This window comes from Limanda limanda, chromosome 11 (genome assembly GCF_963576545.1).
Source record: "Limanda limanda chromosome 11, fLimLim1.1, whole genome shotgun sequence".
Classification (NCBI taxonomy): Eukaryota; Metazoa; Chordata; class Actinopteri; order Pleuronectiformes; family Pleuronectidae; genus Limanda; species Limanda limanda.
Genome location: NC_083646.1, coordinates 874,904 through 902,356, shown reverse-complemented (window position 1 = coordinate 902,356; position 27,453 = coordinate 874,904). Strand labels below are relative to the sequence as shown.

The following is a 27,453-nucleotide window of genomic DNA, read 5'->3' as shown; positions in this document are numbered from 1 at the left end:
GAGTGACCAATTGGCATCTGATCCTGGTAGCACTTCGCACCTATGTGTGAAGATGCCCAGAGCAGAAAGAGCCTGTGGCCCCCTGGGAGACTGAGTTCCTTGAATGTCTTAGAACAATGGAACCTGTGGCTTCTTGGGAGATTGAGTTCGCTCCAGCACATGCGGCTTTCTCAAGACAAAGAAAATGTGCTTTCAGGTTTTGTCCACACAGTTAGGCTGAAAGAGAGGCCTGCTTACTGCACACAAACCATGACCCAACAGCAGATAAGAGATCAAACAGTATGAAGCTCCACCCACTGACCCAGCCCTTCCTTTGAACCATAACATCATGTTCTTAGAGGACCTGTGGAGCTGGTGTGGTTCGAGTCTCTGAGGAGGACCGGGGTCTTCAGAGGAGGACTGGGGTCTTCAGAGGAGGACCAAGGTCTTCAGAGACCCACAAGATCCTCTGATGAGCTTCTGAAAGATCTAGATTCTCCTCAGAGGATGAACCTCTGTCAGCTGCTGGAGCCCAACAGAACCAGCCTGACCCGTAAAGTGCTCCCAGTCCCACAGAACCAGCCTGACCCGTAAAGTGCTCCCAGTACTTTTTACACATTAATAACAAAGTCTTTCCTTGAGTTTTTATTGTTCTTTATGGTTTTCTACAGATTTTCCTTTTGTATCTGACTTGTTTTCAAACCTGTTGTGCACTGATCAGTCGAGTCTGAACAAAAGCTACAAGAATAAGACTCACGTTGTAGAAAACTCTTTAATATCTCTGCCAACATATAATCATTAATTTACTGACATGAAGTGAAAACTTGAAAGAAAAATGGACTCTGCTGTTATTTCAGATAAATCGTCTTTAATTTCATGAGGACACCGAGTCGTGAACAATACGACAAAAAAGAGGATTTGATGCTGGAAACAGCAGCAGAGTGATTTTACAGCCCACATGTGCCTTTTGGAAATAAATTAAATACAAGAATTTTAAAATCAAACTTTCAACAGAGACAGCAAAGTAAACCACGTTTCCCAGAAAGCACTGCGACTCCTCAACAGTGATCGAAGGTGGAAGAAAATTCTGAACAAAAAAAAATCAAAATTTAACCAGAAATGAAAATGAAAAGTCAATTAATGTGGCTTAAAGCTTCGGGAGAATCTTAAAGTGAATCACGATTAAACAGCGACACCATCTGTGAGTAAAGGGCGTCCGTTTCCACGGAGACAGACGATGAACGACTTCTCTAAGGCACAAGATGAGACGGCGGCTTCGCCTCGACGTCACGTTCACGGAAAACTCAGCAGGTTAAAAGTCTTTTTCTTCTTCCACCTTCAAACAGCAGCAGAGTTTTACATTTAAATAAACCAGTGGAAGAGGAAGCATGAAACAAATATTTTCTATGAATCGCAGAAACAAGCAGGTGGTGGTGTAACGCTGCTTTATTCCCCGAAACGACTTCAACACGTTTGTTCTGTGAGTTACAGTCACGACAGAATCTGAATGTTGATATAAAGCAAACATCAATATTTCATGTGTTAAAATGACACAAAAGGTTCATTAATAATAAATTTAATGTAATTATATTTTTGTTCCCAAAACTTCAACGTTGTTCGTGATTTAATCACAAATATATTGAATTTTATAGAGAAAAACAAATTAAAATCAAGTTGATTTTCTTTCTTAAGTTTTCTCAGGTGAGAAACGTTCAAGCTGTTCTTCACCGTTTCTCTTTAGAGCAGAACTAAGAACTTCGATCACGAAGCGTGAGCATCAAACTGGTTTTGCACCGTCACACCTCCACCATGTTGTGAACTCAGCCACAGTCCAGACGTGGTCGACGCCTCCTTCTACATGATCAATTTAAAAAGGACAGAACACAAACAGTTGCACACGTCTTTAGTGTTTGATTCATCGGAGGGGTTTCTAACGTACGTCCTAAATCACGAGCCAGTTCCCGGTGGGAGGATGTGGGCGGCGGCCCGTGGCGTTTGACCTGGACAGGGATCTACAGCGAGGCTGAGCACAGAGTCAGGACGCCGGCAGTGTCTCTCCTCCGGTCTCAGACCAGAGTCCCAGGGTCTCACGGGAAGATCCAAGTCCTAAAACCCGCCTCGTCTTCTTCCTCCAGACATCAGAGTCATTGGGCCCGACTGCAGTGAGGGGGGGCGGGAGGGGGGGGCTGTCATACCTCGTGGAAACAGTCAGTGGGGGGGCTCCTCTGAACGCCCCTCCACCTCTCCAGCATCTTAATGGCCTCCGACACGACGCACACCGACGAGGTGAGACTCACCAGGAACAGCAGGTCTGCAAGATACACAAACTGCTGAGTCAAACTGTAACAAACTGCTGAGTCACACTGTTAAGGCTCCATTATGCTTCTACGTATCCGTTTCTCGGAGAGGGTTGCACGGAGACCAGAGTATTTTTGATTTTTACTTCTCCGACCACTGTACGTTTGAAAACAATTCACCGCCAAACCCATAGATGGCGCAACGGAAGACGAGCTCAGAGAAGCCTACCCCATTTCTGGGAAGAAGAAGTCCACGTGTCTCTGTTGACATGTTAGCTCCTCCCACACACTGAACCATGGCAACTAACAGAACTAAATAAAGTGACACCCAGCGGGTCAAGATGCTGATGTAATCGTTTCTTAGCGCAGCGGTTCCCCGGTCTTGTTTCCGAACTGTGTTGCTGATTCCACAGCTTGAATCTGCTTGAGGCTACATGTAGCTAGAAGCTACCCGGACCTAGCTCCCCCCAGCTTCCACACACAGTCAGCAGGGACTCCCGACACTAACTACTACTATCCAGTGTTAGCTTCTAACCTGACGGTATTATAGAAACAGTGTCATGATAGAAGTGGAATTAAAGTCGTGACGGCGGGTTCTTGCACTGTTACCACCGCAGTTAGCATGGTGGCTAGCCCGCTAGCGAGAGGGCGGTCCTATCTGTCCGTTTTAGAAAAGACGGAGAAGCATAAAGGAGCCTTAACAAACTGCTGAGTCACACTGTAACAGATTGCTGAGTCACACTGTAACATGCTAACGTGGTGACATGCTAACATGCTAACAAGCTGTTTGGTGGAATGCTCCTTTAAGGTGAAGCTCTTACCAAAGAAGCTGAGGCTCTCGGTCTGGAAGACGTTCTGCAGCGGAGGGAAGTAGATGACCAGCAGCTGCCCCATGATGGACGCCAGCACGGCGTAGCAGAAGGTCCTGTTGCTGCACAGACCCATCTCATGGACCATACGAGTCTGAGGAGCACCACACACCATCACACGTCACACACTCCGGAATCATCTCACACACCGAGCAGGACACGTGGGACAAGGTCTCACCTGAGAGCGTGAGCTCAGAGCGTTGAACATGTCGAAGAAGACGAAGCAGGTGAAGGTCATGGTTGTGTCTCGAGGAGTGATCACGTTGTCCTGCAACTGAAGAGCCAAGAGAAAAGTTAGAATTTGAATCAAGAAGAAGAGGAAGAGAAAGAGGAAGATAAAAGAAGAAGAAGAAGAAGATAAAAGAAGAAGTAGTCACCTCTCTCCAGAAGACGAACAGCGTCCCACAGACGATGACGAACGCAGACACCAGGACTTTGATGATCAGACTTCGGGTGATGATGCTGTCTCTAACGTTACGAGGAGGTTTCCTGATCACCTCCGGGTCGACAGGCTCCACCCCCAAACTGAAGAGACACGCCCACAGTTTGTAACAAATAAACTCTGGAAAATACATGCAGGACTTCCTGCAATCAGCCTGAGAAAGAATCATCTACAAACTGCATGTCTTTGCACTACAGTTCCCATGATGCTCCTGTACCTCTGAGCAGGAGGTCCGTCCATGATGATGTTGATCCACAGGATCTGCATCGCGTTCAGCGGGTTGGGGAAGTTCATCAGCGTCGCCAGAGAGATGAGCGTCAGCGCAGCAATGCTCCTGGAGACGAGAGACAGGCAGAAGATCAGAGAGAACAAGGTCAGGACAACATGAGGAGAACGTGAGGAGAACGTGAGGAGAACATGAGAAGAACATGAGAACGTGAGGAGAGCATGAGGAGAACATGAGGAGAGCATGAGGAGAACATGAGAACATGAGGAGAACGTGAGGAGAACGTGAGGAGAACGTGAGGAGAACGTGAGGAGAACATGAGGAGAACGTGAGGAGAACATGAGGAGAACATGAGGAGAACATGAGGAGAGCATGAGGAGAACATGAGAACATGAGGAGAACGTGAGGAGAACGTGAGGAGAACATGAGGAGAATGTGAGGAGAGCATGAGGAGAACATGAGGAGAATGTGAGAAGAGCGTGAGGAGAACGTGAGGAGAACGTGAGGAGAACGTGAGGAGAGCGTGAGGAGAACATGAGGAGAACATGAGGAGAACGTGAGGAGAACGTGAGGAGAACATGAGGAGAGCATGAGGAGAACATGAGGAGAACATGAGGAGAGCATGAGGAGAGCATGAGGAGAGCATGAGGAGAGCATGAGGAGAGCATGAGGAGAACATGAGGAGAACATGAGGAGAACATGAGGAGAACATGAGGAGAACATGAGGAGAACATGAGGAGAGCATGAGGAGAACATGAGGAGAACATGAGGAGAACATGAGGAGAACATGAGGAGAACATGAGGAGAACATGAGGAGAACAGAGACGACCTTGACTCACGTGCTCAGCTGAAAACGGACAAAGTTCTTGATGTTGTTATAAATCCCTTTTCCTTCCTCGATGGCCGACCTGGAAAGGAACAAGAAATTTGACTTGAATTTCAAACTAAAATTAATGATCTTTTCAAGCTAATTAAAGTAAATCCTGTTGATTGGCTGATGAAAGCTGATGTCTGGACCAGAGTCAGAACCAGAGTCTGAACCAGAGTCAGGTCCAGAGTCTGGTCCAGAGTCAGGTCCAGAGACCGAACCAGAGTCTGAACCAGAGTCTGAACCAGAGTCTGAACCAGAGTCAGGTCCAGAGTCTGAACCAGAGTCTGGTCCAGAGTCAGGTCCAGAGTCTGAACCAGAGTCAGGTCCAGAGTCTGAACCAGAGTCAGAACCAGAGTCTGAACCAGAGTCAGGTCCAGAGTCTGAACCAGAGTCAGGTCCAGAGTCTGAACCAGAGTCAGAACCAGAGTCTGAACCAGAGTCAGGTCCAGAGTCAGGTCCAGAGTCAGGTCCAGAGTCAGGTCCAGAGTCTGAACCAGAGTCAGGTCCAGAGTCTGAACCAGAGTCAGGTCCAGAGTCTGGACCAGAGTCTGGACCAGAGTCAGGTCCAGAGTCTGAACCAGAGTCTGGACCAGAGTCTGAACCAGAGTCAGGTCCAGAGTCTGGACCAGAGTCTGAACCAGAGTCAGGTCCAGAGTCTGAACCAGAGTCTGAACCAGAGTCTGAACCAGAGTCAGGTCCAGAGTCTGAACCAGAGTCTGGACCAGAGTCTGGTTCAGAGTCTGAACCAGAGTCAGGTCCAGAGTCTGAACCAGAGTCAGAACCAGAGTCTGAACCAGAGTCAGGTCCAGAGTCAGGTCCAGAGTCTGAACCAGAGTCAGGTCCAGAGTCAGGTCCAGAGTCTGGACCAGAGTCTGAACCAGAGTCAGGTCCAGAGTCAGGTCCGGACACCAACATCCTGGTTGAACTCACATGATTGTCTGGAAGTCGTCGTCCACCAGGATCATATCAGCCGCCTCCTTGCACACGTCGGTTCCCGTCTTGCCCATCGCGATGCCGATGTCGGCCGCCTTCAGAGCGACGGCGTCGTTCACGCCATCACCCGTCATGGCGACCACGGCGCCGAGGTTCTGGAGCGACTGCAGAGAGACGGGGTTTTAAACTCGTCTCAAACAGACATGAAAACTGAAGTGAGTGGTTCCTGGTTCTCACCTTGACGATCTTCAGCTTGTGTCTCGGACTCGCTCGATAAAACACAGCGATCTGTGCAGAGAGCACACACAGACACACACACACACACACACACACACACACACACACACACACACACACACACACACACACACACACACACACACACACACACACACACACAAATGATGGACACAAATAACTAGAATTACATATGATCACATTCACAGTAACATGAGGTCACGGTCACTTTGACAGTCTGTGTGTGTTTGTGTGTGTGTGTGTGTGTGTGTTAGTGTGTGTGTCTGTGTGTGTGTCTGTGTCTGTGTGTGGTTTCTCACTCTGGGGACGATGTGTGAAAGCTGCTGCAGGTCCAGATGATCGACTTCTTCTCCAGACAGACACTGGGAACCTTTAGAGAAAAGACCGAGACGACTCGCTGCCGACAAACAGAGAAAAGAGAATTTAAATCATAAAGAGTTCATCGAATATTGATTATTAAAAATCCAAAATGACTCTTTAGGTTGTTAATGTTGTGTAAAGTTGTTAGCTGTTACAAAGTCTCTTATGAATGAGGAGACGATTTGTTTAAGATTGAGATATTAGGACGATTATTATGATTAAAAACTCAGAATTAGTCTTTGTATATTTTTCCTCTGTTCCACATTCTGCTGATGGAACACTTTGAGTGACTCCACGCTCTCGGACCTATGGACACGGCCGTCTCCTGCGAGTCTCCAGTGATCATCTTGATGGCGACACCGGAGCTGATGAGCGTGGCCACGGCCTCTTTGACCCCTGACCTCGGAGGGTCGATGATGCCCACCAGACCCAGGAAGGTCAGGTTCCCCATCTCTGCTCCGGACGCAAACGCCAGCACTGCCGGAGGGAGGAGGGAGACGGAATGAGCCGGGTTAAATGGCGTTCATGTGTGGGCGCTGAGGTCCTGCTGTGGACTCTTCTCACCTCGCAGGCTGGCCGAGCCCATGTAGCTGAGCTGCTGCTGGTACAGCTCCCTCTGCTGGTGGGTGAGGGGAAGGCTGGTTCCTCTGCTGCTGTAGGAGCTGCAGAACCGAATCACCTGCTCGTACGCCCCCTTCACGAAGTAGACTCCAGGCCGGTCCTGAGGGCCGAGGGAGGAGGAAGGAAACATATCAAATACATATGTTCTCTGTATTTAACTACAGATCATAACTCTTCATTATCAGTATGTAGAACAATAAATGGTTCCAGTAGATATAGATGGAGGATGGAGACAGACCTGCTGGCTGAGGGGGACACAGCGGACCGCCATCCACTTCTGCTCCGAGGTGAAGGGATGTTCCTCCAGACGCACAAACTCCTTCTGCAAGCTCTCCAGCCCCATCTGGAAGACACAACAGCTGGGTCAGACACACAACAGCTGGGTCAGACACACAACAGCTGGGTCAGACACACAACAGCTGGGTCAGACACACAACAGCTGGGTCAGACACACAACAGCTGGGTCAGACACACAACAGCTGGATCAGACACACAACAGCTGGATCAGACACACAACAGCTGGGTCAGAGACAACAGCTGGGTCAGACACACAACAGCTGGGTCGGACAGACAACAGCTGGATCAGACACACAACAGCCGGATCAGAGGCACAACAGCCGGATCAGACACACAACAGCTGGATCAGACACACAACAGCTGAATCAGACACACAACAGCTGGATCAGAGACACAACAGCTGGATCACTCACAACAGGTGGATCAGACACACAACAGCTGGATCAGAGACAACAGCTGGATCAGACACACAACAGCTGGATCAGACACACAACAGCTGGATCAGACACAACAGCTGGATCAGACACACAACAGGTGGATCAGACACACAACAGCTGGATCAGAGACAACAGCTAGATCAGACACACAACAGCTGGATCAGACACACAACAACTGGATCAGACACACAACAGCTGGATCAGACACACAACAGCTGGATCAGACAGACAACAGCTGGATCAGACACACAACAGCTGGATCAGACACACAACAGCTGGATCAGAGACACAACAGGTGGATCAGACACACAACAGCTGGATCAGACACACAACAGCTGGATCAGACACACAACAGCTGGATCAGACACACAACAGCTGGATCAGACAGACAACAGCTGGATCAGAGACAACAGCTAGATCAGACACACAACAGCTGGATCAGACACACAACAACTGGATCAGACACACAACAGCTGGATCAGACACACAACAGCTGGATCAGACAGACAACAGCTGGATCAGACACACAACAGCTGGATCAGACACACAACAGCTGGATCAGAGACACAACAGGTGGATCAGACACACAACAGCTGGATCAGACACACAACAGCTGGATCAGACACACAACAGCTGGATCAGACACACAACAGCTGGATCAGACACACAACAGCTGAATCAGACACACAACAGCTGGATCAGACACACAACAGCTGGGTCAGACACACAACAGCTGGGTCAGACACACAACAGCTGGATCAGAGACACAACAGCTGGGTCAGACACACAACAGCTGGATCAGACACACAACAGCTGGATCAGACACACAACAGCTGGATCAGACACAACAGCTGGATCAGACACAACAGCTGGATCAGACACACAACAGCTGGATCAGACACACAACAGCTGGATCAGACACACAAGAGCTGGATCAGACACACAAGAGCTGGATCAGACACAACAGCTGGATCAGACACAACAGCTGGATCAGACACACAACAGCTGGATCAGAGACAACAGCTGGATCAGACACACAACAGCTGGATCAGACACACAACAGCTGGATCAGACACACAACAGCTGGATCGGACACACAACAGCTGGATCAGACACACAACAGCTGGATCAGAGACAACAGCTGGATCAGACACACAACAGCTGGATCGGACACACAACAGCTGGATCAGAGACAACAGCTGGATCAGAGACAACAGCTGGATCAGACACACAACAGCTGGATCGGACACACAACAGCTGGATCAGAGACAACAGCTGGATCAGAGACAACAGCTGGATCAGACACACAACAGCTGGATCAGACACACAACACATGGATCAGACACACAACACATGGATCAGACACACAACACATGGATCAGACACACAACAGCTGGATCAGACACACAACAGCTGGATCAGACACACAACAGCTGGATCAGACACACAACAGCTGGGTCAGACACACAACAGCTGGATCAGACACACAACAGCTGGATCAGACACACAACAGCTGGATCAGAGACAACAGCTGGATCAGAGACAACAGCTGGATCAGACACACAACAGCTGGATCAGACACACAACACATGGATCAGACACACAACACATGGATCAGACACACAACACATGGATCAGACACACAACAGCTGGATCAGACACACAACAGCTGGATCAGAGACACAACAGCTGGATCAGAGACACAACAGCTGGGTCAGAGACACAACAGCTGGGTCAGACACACAACAGCTGGGTCAGACACACAACAGCTGGATCAGACACACAACAGCTGGGTCAGACACACAACAGCTGGATCAGACACACAACAGCTGGATCAGAAACACAACAGCTGGATCAGAGACACAACAGCTGGGTCAGAGACACAACAGCTGGGTCAGACACACAACAGCTGGATCAGACACACAACAGCTGGGTCAGACACACAACAGCTGGATCAGACACACAACAGCTGGATCAGACAGACAACAGCTGGGTCAGACACACAACAGCTGGATCAGACACAACAGCTGGGTCAGACACACAACAGCTGGATCAGACACACAACAGCTGGGTCAGACACACAACAGCTGGATCAGACACACAACAGCTGGATCAGACACACAACAGCTGGATCAGAGACAACAGCTGGATCAGAGACAACAGCTGGATCAGACACACAACAGCTGGATCAGACACAACAGCTGGATCAGACACACAACAGCTGGATCAGACACACAACAGCTGGATCAGACACAACAGCTGGGTCAGACACACAACAGCTGGGTCAGACACACAACAGCTGGGGACCAAGAACACACAAAGACTCTTTTCGGTTGTGTGCTGCCCAGATGTGTGGCTCTGTCCCAGCAGACATGTAACCGTGGACGGGAGCTCAGAAGGTCCAAACTTATCTCAGGATGAAGAAGAGCCGACAAACAGGGAGAAGACGAGAGGTTCTAGAGGAGAGAGCTCCAGAGACACCTGCAGGTTGGTCCTTACCTTCATGGCGAGGGCGATGAGCGCTCCCTCAGTGGGCCGGCCCAGCAGGTTGTGATTCCTGATCACAGAGTCGTTGCACACGCAGCCGACCTGACGACACAAACACGTTCACATTGAATCTCTCATCTACTGCAACAGCTGGATCTCTTAGTAACTAAATGTCTTCTGCAGATGTTTCCCCTTCAGTGAACTCACCTCCACGATCTTACTGATGGACGGGCAGGAGAAGCCGTGGATGATCTCTCCGTCCACAATCACTTCTCCGTCTCTGTTGTAGCCGACGCCCGTCACCTGCAAGACAGTGTTACCGGTAAAAACTGAACCGGACATAACTTTTATGATTAAGAAATGTTTGGTCTGATCGTCAGTGAAAGGACGACCAGACCGAACATCTGAAAACAGTCCAGCAGCTTTGGATCTTCAGACCACTGCAGACAAACTAAAAGGTTTTAAAGGAGACATTATGCCCATTTACCACAAGTTGATATGGTTCCTTGGGGTATTAATGAAATGTCTGTTACATATTTTGGTCAAAACACCACAGGGATCATTTAAAACAGCCCTCCTCCAGATGTGGTTTGAGTTTTTCCAGAGTTTTGGGGTTGGGAGACATGCCAGATACCCAAGTGAACATATAGAAGAAATACTACGTCCCCTTTAACTTTAATGTTCAGACTCAATGTCTCTTCAAGTTCTGCACGTCACACTTCAAGCTCCGGTTTCAAACCTCTTCTCAACCACAACCTCTCAATCAGCTGCAGATCTAAACTGGATCTAAACTGGATCTAAACTGGATCTAAACTGGATCTAAACTGGATCTACACTGGATCTACACTGGTTCTAAACTGATCTAAACTGGATCTGAACTGGATCTGAACTGGATCTAAACTGGTTCTAAACTGGATCTAAACTGGATCTAAACTGGATCTAAACTGGATCTAAACTGGATCTAAACTGGATCTAAACTGGATCTAAGCTGGATCTGAACTGGATCTAAACTGGATCTAAACTGGTTCTAAACTGGATCTAAACTGGATCTAAACTGGATCTGAACTGGATCTGAACTGGATCTGAACTGGATCTAAACTGGATCTAAACTGGTTCTAAACTGGATCTAAACTGGATCTAAACTGGTTCTAAACTGGATCTAAACTGGATCTAAACTGGATCTAAACTGGATCTAAACTGGATCTAAACTGGATCTAAACTGGATCTAAACTGGATCTAAGCTGGATCTAAACTGGATCTAAACTGGATCTAAACTGGTTCTAAACTGGATCTAAACTGGTTCTAAACTGGATCTAAACTGGTTCTAAACTGGATCTAAACTGGATCTAAACTGGATCTAAACTGGATCTAAACTGGATCTAAACTGGTTCTAAACTGGATCTAAACTGGATCTAAACTGGATCTAAACTGGATCTAAACTGGATCTAAACTGGATCTAAACTGGATCTAAACTGGATCTAAACTGGATCTAAACTGGATCTAAACTGGATCTAAACTGGATCTAAACTGGATCTAAACTGGATCTAAACTGGACTGCTTCCTGTGACCGGTGTCAGCAGCAGTGAGGTGACGGACAGGTTCCCACCTCGGCGTGGAGCCCGTCGGACGTGTACAGCTGAGTGACGGTCATCTCGTTCTTGGTCAGAGTTCCCGTCTTGTCGGAGCAGATCACGTTGCAGCAGCCTGATGGAGGAGGACAAGGTGCTCGTCAGACAAACACCTGAAATCTGTGTGGAATCACATCAGTCGGTACCACAGAGGTCTGGAGGGTGATGATCAGTCCGGTTAGAGAAATGTGGTTAATGACTTTAATCTGTATTTCAGCTTTGGGTCCAAACTGAGTCAGTGTGTGATGTTGTGGATGATGAACTCTTCCGTACCCAGAGTCTCTACGATGGGCAGCTTCTTGATGATGGCCCTTTTCTTCACCATGCGCATCACGCCGAGCGCCAGCGTCACCGTGACCACGATGGGCAGACCCTCTGGGATGGCCGCTACCGCCAGACTGAGGGACACAATCCACAAGCAGCTCGTCACTGAGATGACTCGGCTTCTTTACTTCCAGGTTTTAACCTGAGAACATTTAACATGTTTTAATTTGACTAAACAATCGTCCACAGACTGAACATCGAGTCACGAGCTCCTGTTTCAACCCGTTCACTCAGTATCTGATCTAAAGATCCATATTATCTACATCCGGGACATCATTGTTCAAGATCCTCGGTGAGAAGTTTGCATCTTTAGAACAGTTTCATAAAATATTTGACTACATTTGTCTTATTTATTTTAAAAAATACATTTATCATAATTTATCATTTCATACTCTTGTCATATTCTAATCCAATGATTCATTAAAATTATATTATTTGAATTCTTATTTTGCTGTGCTGTTTGAAGAACTTTACAACTTGAGTTTGAAAATTGATTTACAAATAAAGATTATTTTCAGGAGGAAATTGTTATGTGTATTAGTAAAAAAATGCTTAGTTAAAGTTAATTATCATTAGTATTTATAATGTGAACGTCTCACTCTCTGAAACAGAAGGAACATTTCCTAAAACTTTATCTTCCCATTAGAGGCTGGAACCTGTAACTCTGCATAATAATGATGATGATGATCAGACCAGACAAAGGTCAGTTAGTGATAATGTGATTTACATTCTGATAACAGAACAAAACTTCAGACTCAGTTCAATCGGTTTCTAAACTCACAAACAGAAACATGAAGTCAGAGCTGAACCATCAGTTTCACATTTAATCTTTCAGCTTGTCCTCAAAGTTCTGTCTCTCTACTGCCCCTGCTGTTCATGTGCATATTGCATCTTGTTATTGATTTCTGAGTGAGCACAGGGTTCATGGGAGGCAGCGGTCACGAGTCCAAAGTGTAGAAAAGACACGTACCTGACGCCGATGGTGAACATGTCGAGGATCCTCTTCCCCTGCAGCCAGCCCACCAGCATGATGACCCCTAAACAACACAGCAGCCAGCAGGTCAGACACAACGTGGACACGTGACACGCAGCCGCTGAAGACTGACCAGTGAAAACCAACCTATGATGCCAAAGGAGTAAAGCGAGAGCTGCTTCCCCAGCAGGTCCATGCTCTTCTGCAGCGGAGTTTTAGGAGCCTGAAGAACAGGAAACAGACGGAGGGTCACATCACGTTTTCATGGACGGACATTTAAACTGTAACAAATTAAAACCAAGAAAGAAACATTCATCATCACAGACTGAGCGTTATTCTCAACCTTAAAAATGGAAGATTGATTTATGAATCAAGCCTCGGTGTAGAAGTGTCACGTTCTTCAATTCACGGTTTTCATGTTTTAAACTCAGATCTATTCATTTGAACGTCCACCTCTATATTCAATTCATTTGAATTTAAACTTATTCTGTGAATAAAGATCAGAGACACTTCTACAGAAATGAGGATAAAATATCCTGGATACAGGAACATGTGGGAACATCAGGCGAGGGGCGGAGTCTGTAGAGCAGCAGGGGCGGAGCCTGTAGAGCAGCAGGAGGCGGGACATGACGTATCAACTCTGCTGTGGACAGATCAGTGTTGTTGTCTCCAGCTCCTCCACACGGCGTCGACCTCATCACCAGAAGATCTGGAATCTCCTCGTGTTTCCAAGTGGACGTCTTCGTCTTCTCCGTGTCCGGCTCCTCTTCTTCTTCCTGAGATGTTTGTGTTCTTCCAGTTTCACGTCACGTGTTAGAAACCTCGTCCACTCGCTCTCTGGGAAGCTTCCACACATTGTCCTGCTGGTTCCTCACATGAACTCACGAGGACATTACACACATTTTACTAGGAGCCTGCAGGAGAAGATCCAGAACATGTCCAGAGACACTGACTCACACACAGAACCTGCAGAACATGTCCGGAACACGTGAGGAACATGTCAGGAACACGTGAGGAACATGTCGGGGACATGTGAGGAACATGTGAAGAACATGTGAGAACACCTGAGGAACATGTGAAGAACATGTGAGGAACACGTGAGGAACATGTGAAGAACATGTGAGGAACACGTGAGGAACATGTGAGGAACATGTGAGGAACACGTGAGGAACCCGTCAGGAGTCTGAGAGCAGCTCAGTGTGCAGCAGACATTAGAAGAGAAGCATCTTGTTGACACTGAGAAGGGAAACGTTACCTCTTCTGCTTGCATCATCTTGAAAACTTCCCCAAACTCGGAGCTCTCTCCGGTTCCTATGACGATGCCCTGAGGAGGAGGAGTTAGACAGCTTTGAACAAAGATCACACACATGAACATCGTTTGAGTCTCTGAATCTGCTGGATGGTTTTCTAATGTAATAACTGGGGATTACAGTGTGTGTATGTTGGTTTAACTTCTTATCAACATTCAGCAGCTTTGTGTTCTAGACTTCAGATCAACAAATGCTTCTACCTTCAGAGGAGCGTGTGTGTGTGTGTGTGTGTGTGTGTGTGTGTGTGTGTGTGTGTGTGTGTGTGTGTGTGTGTGTGTGTGTGTGTATACCTTGGCTTTGCCACATCGCACCAGCGTCCCCATGAAGGCGACGTTGTTGCGGGAGGCGATGTCTCCGTTGGCGGTGGCCAGCTGGTGGGAGGTGGACTTGGAGCAGGGGCTGGTCTCGCCCGTCAGACTGGACTCGTCCACAGACAGGTCGGTCGCCTGCAGAGGACAAACACAGAGGAGACACTGATAAACACATCTCACTCACACTGGTTTTGCTTTGTAAGAAAGCTTCCATTTCTAAATCCTTTCAAAAATCCAAGATGTCCTCTGATCTAATGACGGGTTTTAAGGTTGAGATCAAACTTCATTGGTCTCCAGGGAAATAAAGAGAGGACAGAAGTAAAACATCAACGCCATGTAGGAAAATGAAATGCAGTCATGTTTTCAGTGTGAGCCGACAGTCAGAGGAGGGTTTAACAGCTGATGTCTTTAACTGACAGGAAGAGGTTCTTCCTATAATCATATGACTTAATGAAAATAATGCACAATGCACAATGCAAAGCACACGTGGCTACAGGAAGCGTTTGGCTCAGACTTGTGAAGAACAGCAGGTAGTTGGGTCAGATGGAGGCGGGATCACGTTGGTCTGAGACCAGACTCGCACCTGGTTCCAGTTCACACCCGAGTGAAATCCCTGCGTTCACACTTACCTGAACAAATCACACAGAGGATCACATCTACAGGAATCTGGTTTGAAACAACCGGCTTCCTCACATTTTAATTGACCCTGCTTCAGTTGGTGTGAGACCTCTTCTGATTCTACAATCTCTTCACAGGTTCTCTGGACAGAACTAAAACCTACTGAGAAATCATGTCACGAGTCAAGCTTCAGAGTTTAAAAAGCACATTTCTGAAATTGGTGATGATGCAGCAGTGAACAAATACTGAATACTTATAATTCAGTGGAATAATTAACTGTACAAACGGATCAGGGGACAAATCTTCTCTTTGTGTTTGACTAAGTAACTGAGACCGTTTCCAGGAAATAAAGAACGATACTGGGGCTGTACTGGGAAACCTCCAGGTGACTGGGTGTGTGATATGAACAGGATGCACTGTTTAACTGATGGTCATAAAACAGAAAACCAGCGGAACAAGTCCTAACAAATACTTGGGCGGGATGCAGTGAACACAAGCTGCACTCAGTCGCTCACACACAGTTATTACTCGATTCCCCGGACTACAAACACCGTGGTCTCATCATCACTACATGTGCCCTCAGTCCATCCTGTGCCCGTGTGTGTTAGTGTGAGTGTGTGTGTGTGTGTGTTGGTGTGAGTGTGTACCTCAAAGAGCCGGAGGTCTGCTGGGACCCTCTCTCCCACCGACAGACAAACAGTGTCTCCAGGAACCAGCTCTCTGGCCAGCAGGTGCTCCAGGTTCCCATCTCTGATACTGAGGGGGAGAGAGAGAGGGAGAGAGAGAGAGAGACAGAGAGAGAGAGAGACAGAGATAGAGAGAGAGATAGAGAGAGAGACAGAGACAGAGACAGAGACAGAGACAGAGACAGAGACAGAGACAGAGACAGAGACAGAGACAGAGACAGAGAGAGAGACAGAGACAGAGACAGAGAGAGAGAGAGAGAGAGACAGAGAGACAGAGAGAGACAGAGAGAGACAGAGAGACAGAGAGAGAGAGAGACAGAGACAGAGAGAGAGACAGAGAGACAGAGAGAGAGAGAGACAGAGAGAGAGATTTAGATATCAGCAAATTCACATTAAACGAGTTCAGACTCAGTAACTCTAGTAACAGTTACATTGCAGCGTGTTGCTTAGTTACAGGAAATACTATGAATGAGGAAAGTTTACAGAATAGATGCTTGTGTAACAGTGTGTACTAGTGTGTAGCAGTGTGTAACAGTGTGTACCAGTGTGTAGCAGTGTGTAACAGTGTGTGTACCAGTGTGTAGCTGTACCCTAACACAAGTTTTCAAAGTAGAACGAGTTCAGCAGTGTTTGCTGAAGTCTCTGATTTAGAGTCTGAAAACTCGTCCAGACGTAACCATGACAACAGTGATGAGCTTTAACCCTGCTCTGTCATCATTTCATTATATTAACACCAAGTTTTAATATAGACTCACCAGTGACATCCTGGAGGAACCAGCTTCCCGAGCTCCTCTAGAGATTTCTCCGAGCGATACTCCTTCACACAAAGAACAACATGATGCAGCACAAGTTCACGAATATATACATGAAGATAATATACAGACACACACTGTAAACCTTCCTTATCCATCTTAACAGTTATGACACTTTTACAATAAGGTTTACAGAGAGAGGCTGAAACCAGGATGCAGCAGACTCACCTGGACAAAGGCAACTGTCACGACTATGATGATGGCCTGTAAATAAAACACAGCTGGATGAATGATCTGACACCTGTGTACAGTATCAACGTGTAAAAACTCAGATAAGAATCATTCCTAAGTGAAGGATTCCACCTGGAACATGAATTATTACTGTTTCCTTCTCACGTCTGTAACTACGTTGACTTTGCATTTGGATTTCGTAGCTTCACAGCAAGTTGGGACTAAGAGAAGTAAGTTGTTTGTTCTGTTTAAGACTTTACAACCTGCAGGAAATCCCAACTAATGCTCATGTGCACACAACTGCAGGTCTGCAAACTGAAATAAAGACAGACATGAAGGAGCGACTCACCACAGTGATGCTGATGGCGTCGTCAAACTGGTGCATGAGAACGCTGATGACGGCCGACGCCAGCAGCAGCAGGATGAGAGGATCTTTGAACTGCAGACAGACAGGGAGAGGTTAGGATGCTGCGAGGGTCCGGCTCCACAGTGAGACCACTTTCAGGGTGAAGGTCAGATGAAGTTCAGGTTCATTTGACCCTCCGGATCCTTGTGTTTTCTGTGATGCACGGACGAATCAAAGGGGCGGAGCTCCCTGACTCAACCTTCACCTCCAGCTTCCAATAAGTCTGTTTGTTCTGTAATTCACTCGTCTTTGTTCGAACAATGATTCCTTGTCTCATGAATGTCGACTCCTGTTGTGTCTGCATTCAGATCAGATCTGATTGTTATGTAAGTGTATGTGGGACGATCGGTTACTGCTGCACGACACAAACATGTAATTCACTCGTTAATATAACATTTAGAAATGCATGAAGTGACAACATCATAACCATTGTTTATACGATGGTGTGTGTGTCGCTGTGTTCTCCTGACAACGTGACGAGCCTCCACACATGATCAGGCAGCAGATAAATACAGTTGGTTGGTTTTCATGGAGATAAGGGAGGGACACACACACACACACGCCTCAGTTTATATGGTGATGGAGTCAACACACAAACTGGTTATAAACAGTGGAGGCCACAAGTCTATCAGCTGCTGAGATACAATGTTGAATTTGAGTTGTCAAACACTCTGAACCTCTCAGTGGTAAAACAAGCACATGCAGGTTGTTCATACTGCTGAACCAGAGTGGACTGAAGATCTGAAGAAGAACCTCTGGGTCTACACCTGATAGCTCCCCTACCTGTAAGATATACTTCTTCCATAGTGGCTCCTCTTCACCGATGTCGAACTCGTTCCAGCCATGGTACGCCCTCCTGCGGTTCACCTCCTCCTGGGTCAGACCCGACTGCAGGTCGGCCTGGATGGATTTGGAAGAAGTTGTTCATATTTGTGTCCATACAGATCATTTACTGGTGGAGAATACAACATGGATAATAGAGATCATGTGTTTCCAACAGCAACAGTTCCACCTCATCATCGCTCCAAGAAAATAAATCACTGCTCTTTCCCCGTCGCCGTTTCTAATATTTTATCAATCTACTTCCTGTTTACACAACATGACCTGTGTATGTGTATGTGGATGTGTTGTGGATACGGAGCTACAATGCTCATCTGGACGAAGGGGCGGGGCCTCAGTGCAATGTAGTGTTCACCTGTGTGTGTGACGTCTTTATGTCAATTCAATGTCACTTTTCTACCTGAAAGCAGCAGCTTGGTGAGAGTGAGTCTGATGTGTGAGTGAGAACAAGAGGAAGTTTCCTTTCTGAGAGTCACAACCTGTCTCAACCAGCTGCAGCTGAAGAGTGAAGCTGAACTGAGATCAGCTAGAAACACTCTGAAGTTATTAACAACCAGAGTTTATCTCCAATATTCAGCAGGAAACTGTGAAACATGAAGGATTCTGAACAGAGCTTGTTACAGCAGCAGCTCTTCAGGCTCAGGAAGCAGAGGATCATGGGTAATATCCAGCGTTCAGCTGTGTTTCACTTCAGTGGGACGACTCAGTCGGATCAACACATTGATTCACTTTGTTTTTTCTTCACATGAAAACCACTTCAGACACAGAGACCAACCTCTATCCCCACATGAGGCTGCAGGGGGCGCTGAGGCTCAATAACTGTGTTTTAAAACAAAAAGGTATAACACATATTTATAATTCCTGTGAGAGCGACTGGACAGAAACCTGAGCCGAGTGAACGTAGAGGACGTGTGCGAGTGAGACTGTGTGTTGTCCTTGTGTCTTTATCGAATGTGAATGAATTGTGTGTTCACTTGAGAATAGTTTGTGTTGTGCTGCGTCTCCTGAGGACATCGTACCTGCAGGACACACACGACTTCGTTCACAGGGAGTTCGCTGGCTTTTTTGGATGTTAGTACCGGGACCATGGTCTCATCTTCACTGGAGGGTTGTCTCTCGGAAAGCTGCAACACACAGAGAAATAACTGGATTAAACCCGACAGGAGGAAACAAGCTCAGAGCTCCAGGAGATTTATCCTCGGGGCAGATCAGAGGAGCCGGTGAGTCTGGGAATCATCTGAGCTCCGTCAGCTGACCAGCGTCTCCCACTCGTCCTCAGCCTCTGCTGCCCGGGGCCCAACCGTTCTTATTCTGTCCAGGATTTTAAACTCAGACTTTTGAGGAACTTGCTGTTGTTTTGTTCCACCAGAGATCTGCTGATCTACAGGCTTCACACTGTGCTGGTCTCACAGAACCACAGACAGATAAACAACTCATCCCCTGTACACACAGACATGTGGAGATCAGTCATTTAGGTTCGTGCCTGTTACAAAGAAAACTGCTTTCAACAGCCTTCATGACGTCAGACCAGTGGCTCTGATGGAGAGGCCGGTCCTCAGACACTTCTCCAGCCTCTGGATCCACACCAGGATTCCTACAGGTCAACTCTGTCCTGCAGCGGCTCACCTGGGACACCAGGGGGCAGACGTGAGGAGGTGGCTCAGCTCGGGGCTCAGGACCAGATCTTGCCCAGCAGAATGGAGACTGCCTCCTCCACTCTCTCTTCACCCACAACTACACAGCAACCCACAGCACCAGTCCTCAGGTCTGAGGAGGACACCACTGTGGCAGCCGGGTGGGACCGACCGTCTGCAGGGAGGGAGTCTGCAGACGGTCCAGAGGAGGAGGAAGCAGCGTTCAAAGACTGCAGGAAACAAGAGGATGACGAGTTCAGCTCCGTCAAAATAAGAACAAGGACCCGAAGGGTTTAGAAAGAGAAGGAAACCTACTTACACCTCCACTCACCGTGAAGACAAGACTTGACTCTGTCAGCTCATTGTTCAGGTCATGGAGACGATCTATTTAAAAACTGTTTACATTCACTTTACTTCAGCAGCTTTTCTCAGTGTGTGTGTGTGTCTGTGTGTGTGTGTGTGTGTGTGCGTGTGTGTTGATTCATCGTTTCGTAAGCCGATAATCTGAATGTACATTAACAAGTTTGTTTGTAATTGGCTGTTGATCCAGGTATAGTAAAAACAATGTGGATTTTCTGACAGTTTCCTGACTTCACTAAATTCTGCTCCTTCATCCATTTTACTAGGAGGCTTCAGGAAAGGATCCAGAACAGGTCACGAGCAGCAGCCTCAGACAGTCTAGAACCTCCAGAGCCTTTCAGGTAAACATCAGTTTCTGTCTGGAGGCGGGCCTTCGGGCTCCAGGTGGGACTTGGTGCGACTGTGTGAATGTGAAGCAGACGTTCCAGCGCTCTCAGAACCTCAGAGTTCATCTCTTCACAGAGTGCAGAGGACTGGGTTTTACAGAGTAGAGGAGGAGGAGGAGGAGGAGTCATGTGACCACAGGGACGTCCTCAGCACCACGGTTCACTTTGTCTGCTCAGCAGTTGGAGACGACCCGGCCGGCAGACCCAGCGGGGGAATGAATTTCAGCTATTTCTCATCTACCGACAATATTTTCTCAGCCTCAGTTTGAAGAAGAAAAAAAAAAATGAAACCTGTTCCTCCACGTCTTCTATTCACCGGGTTTCTCAGAAACACAACTTGACTGCAGGTGTTGGTTTTCACACCTGAGACACGGAGCTCGTCCACCGAACATCACAGATCAGTTTCACAGTAAAGTCAAAACAGCAAACTGCAGCAGAACCGGAGCAGGAAACTGGTTCAGGAGGATAAACCTCATTCTTCACTTCAGCCTCAAGAACAAACTCAGGTCATTGTTCATTAGAGACTGAAAACAGTCCGGACTAAGGAGAAGATGCACAAACCACCACACAACCACACAACCACACAACCACACAACCACACAACCACACAACCAAACAGCTGCTGCAGCTCCTCAGCTCCACAGGTTAGAAACGGCTTTTAGGACCTGGTGCCAGTAGCAATATGTTCAAGTCATAAATATACATAAATATACAACCTGCTCCGTGCATCAGCGTTAACAACGACGACCAAGATGGATTTCAGGGGAAACACAAACATATTGGCAGATATGTGATGAAGGTGTAGGTGATAATACACAATTCACCAAAGACTGTTTACACTAACGTGGTTTGCACACTTACACACCCGGTAAGGAGCTGTGGGGTTACCAAGGTAACAAGTGCACTGGGGGTGGTTAAAAGCAGATGTTTTGGTGGCGCCCGGAAGTCTCTGTGGTTGAATTGTTTGTCAAAATAAACGCACAAACTAGAAGATCTGCGGATTACATTATTCCCCGACTCCTACAATGGTGAGTTTTCTTATGACTCTTTTCTGGAAGAATGTCTGTTTTAGTGGACGTTATAATCACCTCTGATCAGGACGTCTTCAGATCCAACACACGGTGACCTCCTCAGATCCACCACACACAACCTGATGTCCTCAGGTCCACCACAGACACCTTGACCGGTTAGTTAGAATCAACCAGGTCGACTCCAGCACTTAGCAACATGTCCAGGTTCTCCTCTGCTCACACATCACATTGGACAGTCCCACTGACCAGACGCAGACAGACCCGTCCTCAGAAGTTCAGCCGTGGACAGAACGGACCGTGAGGCCTTCAGCAGCTGAGGGGATTGTCCCTGATTAGTGACTGGAGCTTATCAGAAGATCCACCTGATGATCCAAGACCCTGGTCTGCCCTCTTCAGGACGGGAGGGAAACTGCAGTCACAGGCTGACTGTTGTCAATGGATCTGATTAAAACGTTCCACCTTGTGTCTGTGACCCAATGGAAACTACCAGAACAACTTTAGAATCAGCGTTATGAGCCTGAGGGTCATTTCCTTACATCATCCTGACATTCAAACTCTAAACAAACCAACAGGATGATGGACCTGTTCCACAGTCCTGTCTGTACAGCCTTCATCCTGCCCTCATTACAACCAGCATCATCATCATCATCATCATCATCATCATCATCCTCGTTTCCCAGCAGCTCAAATTAGTTCCAGGTCAAACTCACGGGCCGAGAGCCGGACCCCTGCCGGGACCCTCCTAACCCTCCGACCCCTCGGGATCAGTCCGGCTGCACCGAGGAGAGAGAGAGAGAGAGAGAGAGAGAGAGGGCGAGCAAGAGGAACTGTGGGATTTGGAATTTCATGCATGGAATCGCAGCCGGACAGGTGCGTGGTTTTAACTCGCAAGACGAACCACACATACCGAGGGGAGCACTGTGTTGTCTATTCACCTCACACACAAGCACATACCCAAACCACACAATATACAAGTCCACAGACACACACACATAACTCACAACACACTGGTGCTACAGCGGTCAATCCCTTCATTGTTCTTTCTGTAGCACGAGTGATGTTTGTGGCAGCGTTCAGCCCAGCTTCATCCTGACAGCAGGAACCAATGACCACACGTCTGACATCACGTGTCACCGACAGCTGGTGAAACAGGTTTGAGCTCCAGAGAATCACACACAGCACATCCTGATGCAGAGGAATGTAGCAACAGGAAGAACAAACTGTTTGAGCTTCGGTGAATCACAGAATCGATTTTCTGGTTTCTGTCTGTGCAGTGACATAAGTGTACACATTGTTTTTAAATGTAAATAAACTTTACTTATCTTCTAGGTCTTTAACAGTGTGTTTCTTTCTATAGATTGTTCTGATCTGTAATCCATATACACGATTGTCTCGACTAAAAATACCTTAAGAGACTAAATGCAAAGTAATGAGCAGCTTAACTAATAATGTAAGTTATTGCCGCTGCAGCCTGGTTAAGGCCAATCAGAGCACAGGCTGAAGTTTGTGCTCTTTAAATATCAAATGACTGATAATCTGCTACAGCTTCAGTTTCACACTGATTCAGAATCAGGTTTAATGTCAAGATGCTGCTCGGCCTCTGTTCGACTGGTCGTTATCAACACGCCTCACTAACCGCTGGGTTCATTACCCCCCCCCACGGAGCCACTGGTTTCAAGGTCACAGCCGAGGGACTCAAACGCCTCGTGTGTCTGCAGCCGAGACGTGAAGATCGGCCTCGGGGTCGATGTTCACTACTGAGCTCGTCTGATTTAATGACACAGAGAACAACCAGTCTGAGGCAAAGTAGGTCAAAGCCAAACAAGACGACTTCACAGACAAGACTCAATTAATTCCTACAGAGTGGGACCAGGATCTGTCCACTGTGGACACAGAACTTCTTATTTTTAGCGTCAGTGTCTTCAAACTGGAGCAGCTTCATACCATAAATATTCACAAATTAAAATTGTCTCCTTGAATTGTCTCCTTAACTTGAGTGTTAGCGAAAACAGAAAGAAATATGAAAAATCTGGTTTGAGAAGCAGCAGAAGTAATTCAACAAACTCTGGAAAATGTCCAGGAAACAGAGGCCGGAATTAGTTTTTAAAATATGAAGAACGATGGAGTGAGAATGTAGAAACATCACACAAGGCTCCAGGCTCTCAAACACTGGTTCATCCACTCAATACAAATAAAACTCTCTCTTCATTAAAAATTAATTTCCACCTTGTGCAAACAGAGCTTGATCCACTGTACACAAGAGAAGCTGTTTCCAGACATGAACTCTGTGAGATAGTGTCCTGGCATCTCCTGTAGTTAGTGTTTGTTCTGTGAAGCAGGAGATTGTTATGGGTCCGACTCGTGTGGGAACATCCAGGCGAGGGGCGGAGCCTGTAGAGCAGCAGGGGCGGAGCCTGTAGAGCAGCAGGAGACTGTGGAAAGCTCATTTTACTTACTTATTAACGTATAAAAGTACCTCAACAGTTCCTCTCTGGTGTTGTTAGACAAACACTTGAAAACGATCCAGACCACAGGACAGATCTCCAGCTGGAGGAGGGGCTGCTGCTCAAGAAAGATTTGAATTTCTCTCCAAAAACGATTGTTAGAACATTTTCCATGATGTTTCAGAGAATAATTGATGGATCTTGGTGAAGAACGATGACAGGTTCAGAGGAGCCTGGATTCAGGAGTGTGTGAGATTTGGTGCAGATCCAAATAAAACTCTGTGTAGTGAATTTAAATGTGGCTTCATAAGGAGACTGTTGGGCTGAGCTCATCAGGTGATGTCCTTCTTTGTATTTTTGATTCATCTGTCGATTATGTCTCAAAGTCCAACAGAGACATGGTCAAATGTCCTGTTCTGTTCCAGCTTCAGACTGAAGACATTCAGTTTGTAGAGGAGGGAACTCTACAGCCGCCAGCAGAGTTTAATGGAAGGAAGCAGCAGAGTGTGAAGAGGCTGAGGAACTGAGGACGAGTGTCTCCACATAGGATATCACGAGAAGGGAGGGATGGATGGATGGAGGGATGGATGGATGGATGGAGAGCCACTGAACCCCCCCCCCCCCCGGTCTTCAGCGGGTAGACAACATGAGCAAACACACCAGGCTCCGCCCAGCACTCAGCCTCAGGATTAAACCGTGTTTTGTTATAATGGGATTTATATCCCGAACGCCGCTTCACATCCTGGTTATTGTCTTATTATTCAGGATAAGCTGCTTAGAGGTGTCCTTGTGTCTTTGTGTCTTTGTGTCTTTGTGTCCCGCTCGCCAGGACAAACTACGTGTCCATAAACTACAGTGGACACGACCACCAGCTGGACACTGAACCCTTCAGACTTCACTGAGGGATGAAACCATCACCAGTCACCACAGCTCACATGTGTGTGTGTGTAGACAATCAGCAACACACACATCTCCACTTCAACACACAATCACATGAGTGAAGAAATCAGGTTAAAACATCTGCTGTCCCGTCTGCTAACATGGAGGAGGCGGGGCTTATGACCTGTACTGCAGCCAGCCACCAGGGGGCCATGAGACCCTTTGGCTTCACATGCGGGAGCCATCACGTTGTTCATCGTTATCAACAGTTTGTTACCTTAACTCAGACAAATCTGTTATTAAAATTCATAACTCGTTTTTAAAGTAAAAAACTTTGCGTTTTGTAATAATCTGCGTCTGTGTGAGTCCAACAAAACAAGGAAATGATTCAAATTCTCAAACGGTTTAAAGGTTTACTACGTTGAATATCGTGACATCTAGTGGCGAAGTGTCATATACGTTTAGTTAGTCCAGTATTTAAATAAAAAGTATGTAAATAATAAGTATGTAAATAATAAGTATGTAAATATAAAGTATGTAAATATAAAGTATAAAGGGCTCATGCTAGTGTAAAGAAAACAGCAGCTTGTAGAGTTTGGAAGAAACCAGTGAAAACGTCACTGGGATTATTTTATATTCAGTTTCTAACGAAAGATCGTTTCAGCTGAATCTGAAGCTTTAATAATCCCAGTTTCTTGAATCTGAATCTTAAATAATCCCAGTTTCCTGAATCTGAAGCTTTAATAATCCCAGTTTCCTGAATCTGATGCTTTAATAATCCCAGTTTCCTCAATCTGATGCTTTAATAATCCCAGTTTCTTGAATCTGAATCTTAAATAATCCCAGTTTCCTGAATCTGAAGCTTTAATAATCCCAGTGTCCTGAATCTGAAGCTTTAATAATCCCAGTTTCCTGAAGCTTTAATAATCCCAGTTTCCTGAATCTGAAGCTTTAATAATCCCAGTTTCCTGAATCTGAAGCTTTAATAATCCCAGTGTCCTGAATCTGAAGCTTTAATAATCCCAGTTTCCTGAATCTGAAGCTTTAATAATCCCAGTTTCTTGAATCTGACTCTTTAATAATCCCAGTGTCACAGTGGGAACTTCCACCATCACCTCTCACACGCACACGCACGTTAGCCTCGGTTAGCTTGATGCTAGCCCCGCTAGCGACCAACACAACGACGGCGAGCGGCGGAGACCGGCCGTGTCCCCCGGGGAAGCGACCCCAGTCCCCGGTGAAGCTGTCCCCCAGCCCCCGGGGGCCCTCGCAGCGGGGACACCGGGGACACCGGAGCGGCGCGGGTTCGAACCCCCGGTGGCTCCGGGGACAGCAGCGAGCTACCAGCCGCTCACAGAGCTCCACTCGCGGCCAGACTGAACCCAACCACCCGCTCGGTGCCGGCCTGTCCCCGGCCTGTCCCCGGCCTGTCCCCCGGTGAGTCCCCGCGGCGGCCCGGGGACACTCGGCCCGGCTCGGGATCGAACCAGCGGATGTTTGCGGTGAAAGTCGTGAATCTCAGAACTCACCAGCGGCTCCCGGTCCTCCAGCATCTTCCGTGAAGTCCCAGCGACCAGCGCGTCACAACACGAAACACGCCACTTCCGGACAGCCTTCACATTAAAGCCTCACCCAGGGCGAGGCCGGAAACCACATTTTATTATCACGTTATAATTATTTTCAATCCTCTGGAAATTCAGAAAATCTTTATAAATGTCTCAACCTTCTGTTCTGGACCAGCTTCCGCTCTATAATTCAATATTTAGTGAAGGGTTTTCTAAATTCCGAAACATTACCTCTTCATTTTTATTTTTATTTTTTTTAGGTATGAACTTATTTAGTGAGTTACTCATTATTCTAACAAACTAAATCCTAATATTCGAAAAAATGTCATTATTTCTCAAATATCAACTCATCACTTTGCTATTTTCTAGATATTAAGTCGTTATTTAGAATTTTTAATTTTAAGATACCAATTTAATATTATGCAAAACTCGTTTGAGTTGTCATTATATTTGAAATACTGACTTGTCATCTCCGCTTTGAGTTAGGTGGTAAATATGTGTTTATTGTGATGTTGTTGCTGGGAAAAAAGCTTTCTTTATTTTAACAGAACCGTTTGTGATAATGATTTTTGATAAAGGTTCCATTTCTTAAAGAATATGAAATAACAAAACTAACACACATTAGAAATTACATAAGGGTTTTACCTCATCAAGTTTTTATATCTGGGTCATAACGCATCTATACAAACATATAGAACATGTATTATATATATATCACAGTGTGAGAGTGACTGACTCAGCCAGACACCTCAGGGACTACCTTAGTTTTTTATTTTGAAAATCAAATCCCTTGATTTCCTCTCAGGTGACGATGACGTCAGAATCAGACGGTTTCTCCGGCTCAAAACAAAGATCGTGTGCGGGGACGATGCTCGTCCTGAGCGTTAGGGTCAACCCGAGCTACTGTACATCATGAACATTTACAGATTCTAGTTATTGAAGTTTATTACATATTAATAAAGTTAATATAAATATACATAATTTACAGCTCAGGACTT

The 27,453-nt window shown here is 46.7% G+C and overlaps 1 protein-coding gene across 1 annotated transcript; it reads right to left on the bottom strand.

Annotated features, from left to right (window-relative positions):
- Positions 1–732: 732 nt before the first annotated feature.
- atp2c1 (ATPase secretory pathway Ca2+ transporting 1) lies at positions 733–26,482 on the bottom strand. Its single transcript, XM_061081389.1, has 27 exons — positions 26,420–26,482; positions 19,176–19,280; positions 18,100–18,216; positions 17,260–17,349; positions 16,908–16,943; positions 16,683–16,744; positions 15,889–15,997; positions 14,603–14,758; positions 14,258–14,326; positions 13,150–13,225; positions 13,000–13,066; positions 11,979–12,103; positions 11,684–11,781; positions 10,285–10,380; positions 10,090–10,179; positions 7,095–7,199; positions 6,800–6,956; positions 6,542–6,712; positions 6,175–6,272; positions 5,855–5,905; positions 5,615–5,781; positions 4,653–4,721; positions 3,805–3,921; positions 3,523–3,670; positions 3,324–3,419; positions 3,098–3,239; positions 733–2,290 (listed from the first exon to the last, which is right to left on the bottom strand). The coding sequence occupies exons 1-27, from the start codon at positions 26,441–26,443 to the stop codon at positions 2,169–2,171; spliced, it is 2,763 nt and encodes a 920-aa protein (XP_060937372.1). The 5' UTR covers positions 26,444–26,482; the 3' UTR covers positions 733–2,168.
- Between the last annotated feature and the right edge of the window lie 971 nt (positions 26,483–27,453).

Excerpts from the sequence above, each read along its gene's own strand:
- atp2c1 (XM_061081389.1), bottom strand. The coding sequence starts at position 26,443 with ATGCTGGAGGACCGGGAGCCGCTG. Across the intron at positions 7,200-10,089 it reads TCATCGCCCTCGCCATGAAG|ATGGGGCTGGAGAGCTTGCA; the intron begins GTAAGGACCAAC and ends TGTGTCTTCCAG. Across the intron at positions 3,922-4,652 it reads GTCCGTTTTCAGCTGAGCAC|GAGCATTGCTGCGCTGACGC; the intron begins GTGAGTCAAGGT and ends TCTCGTCTCCAG.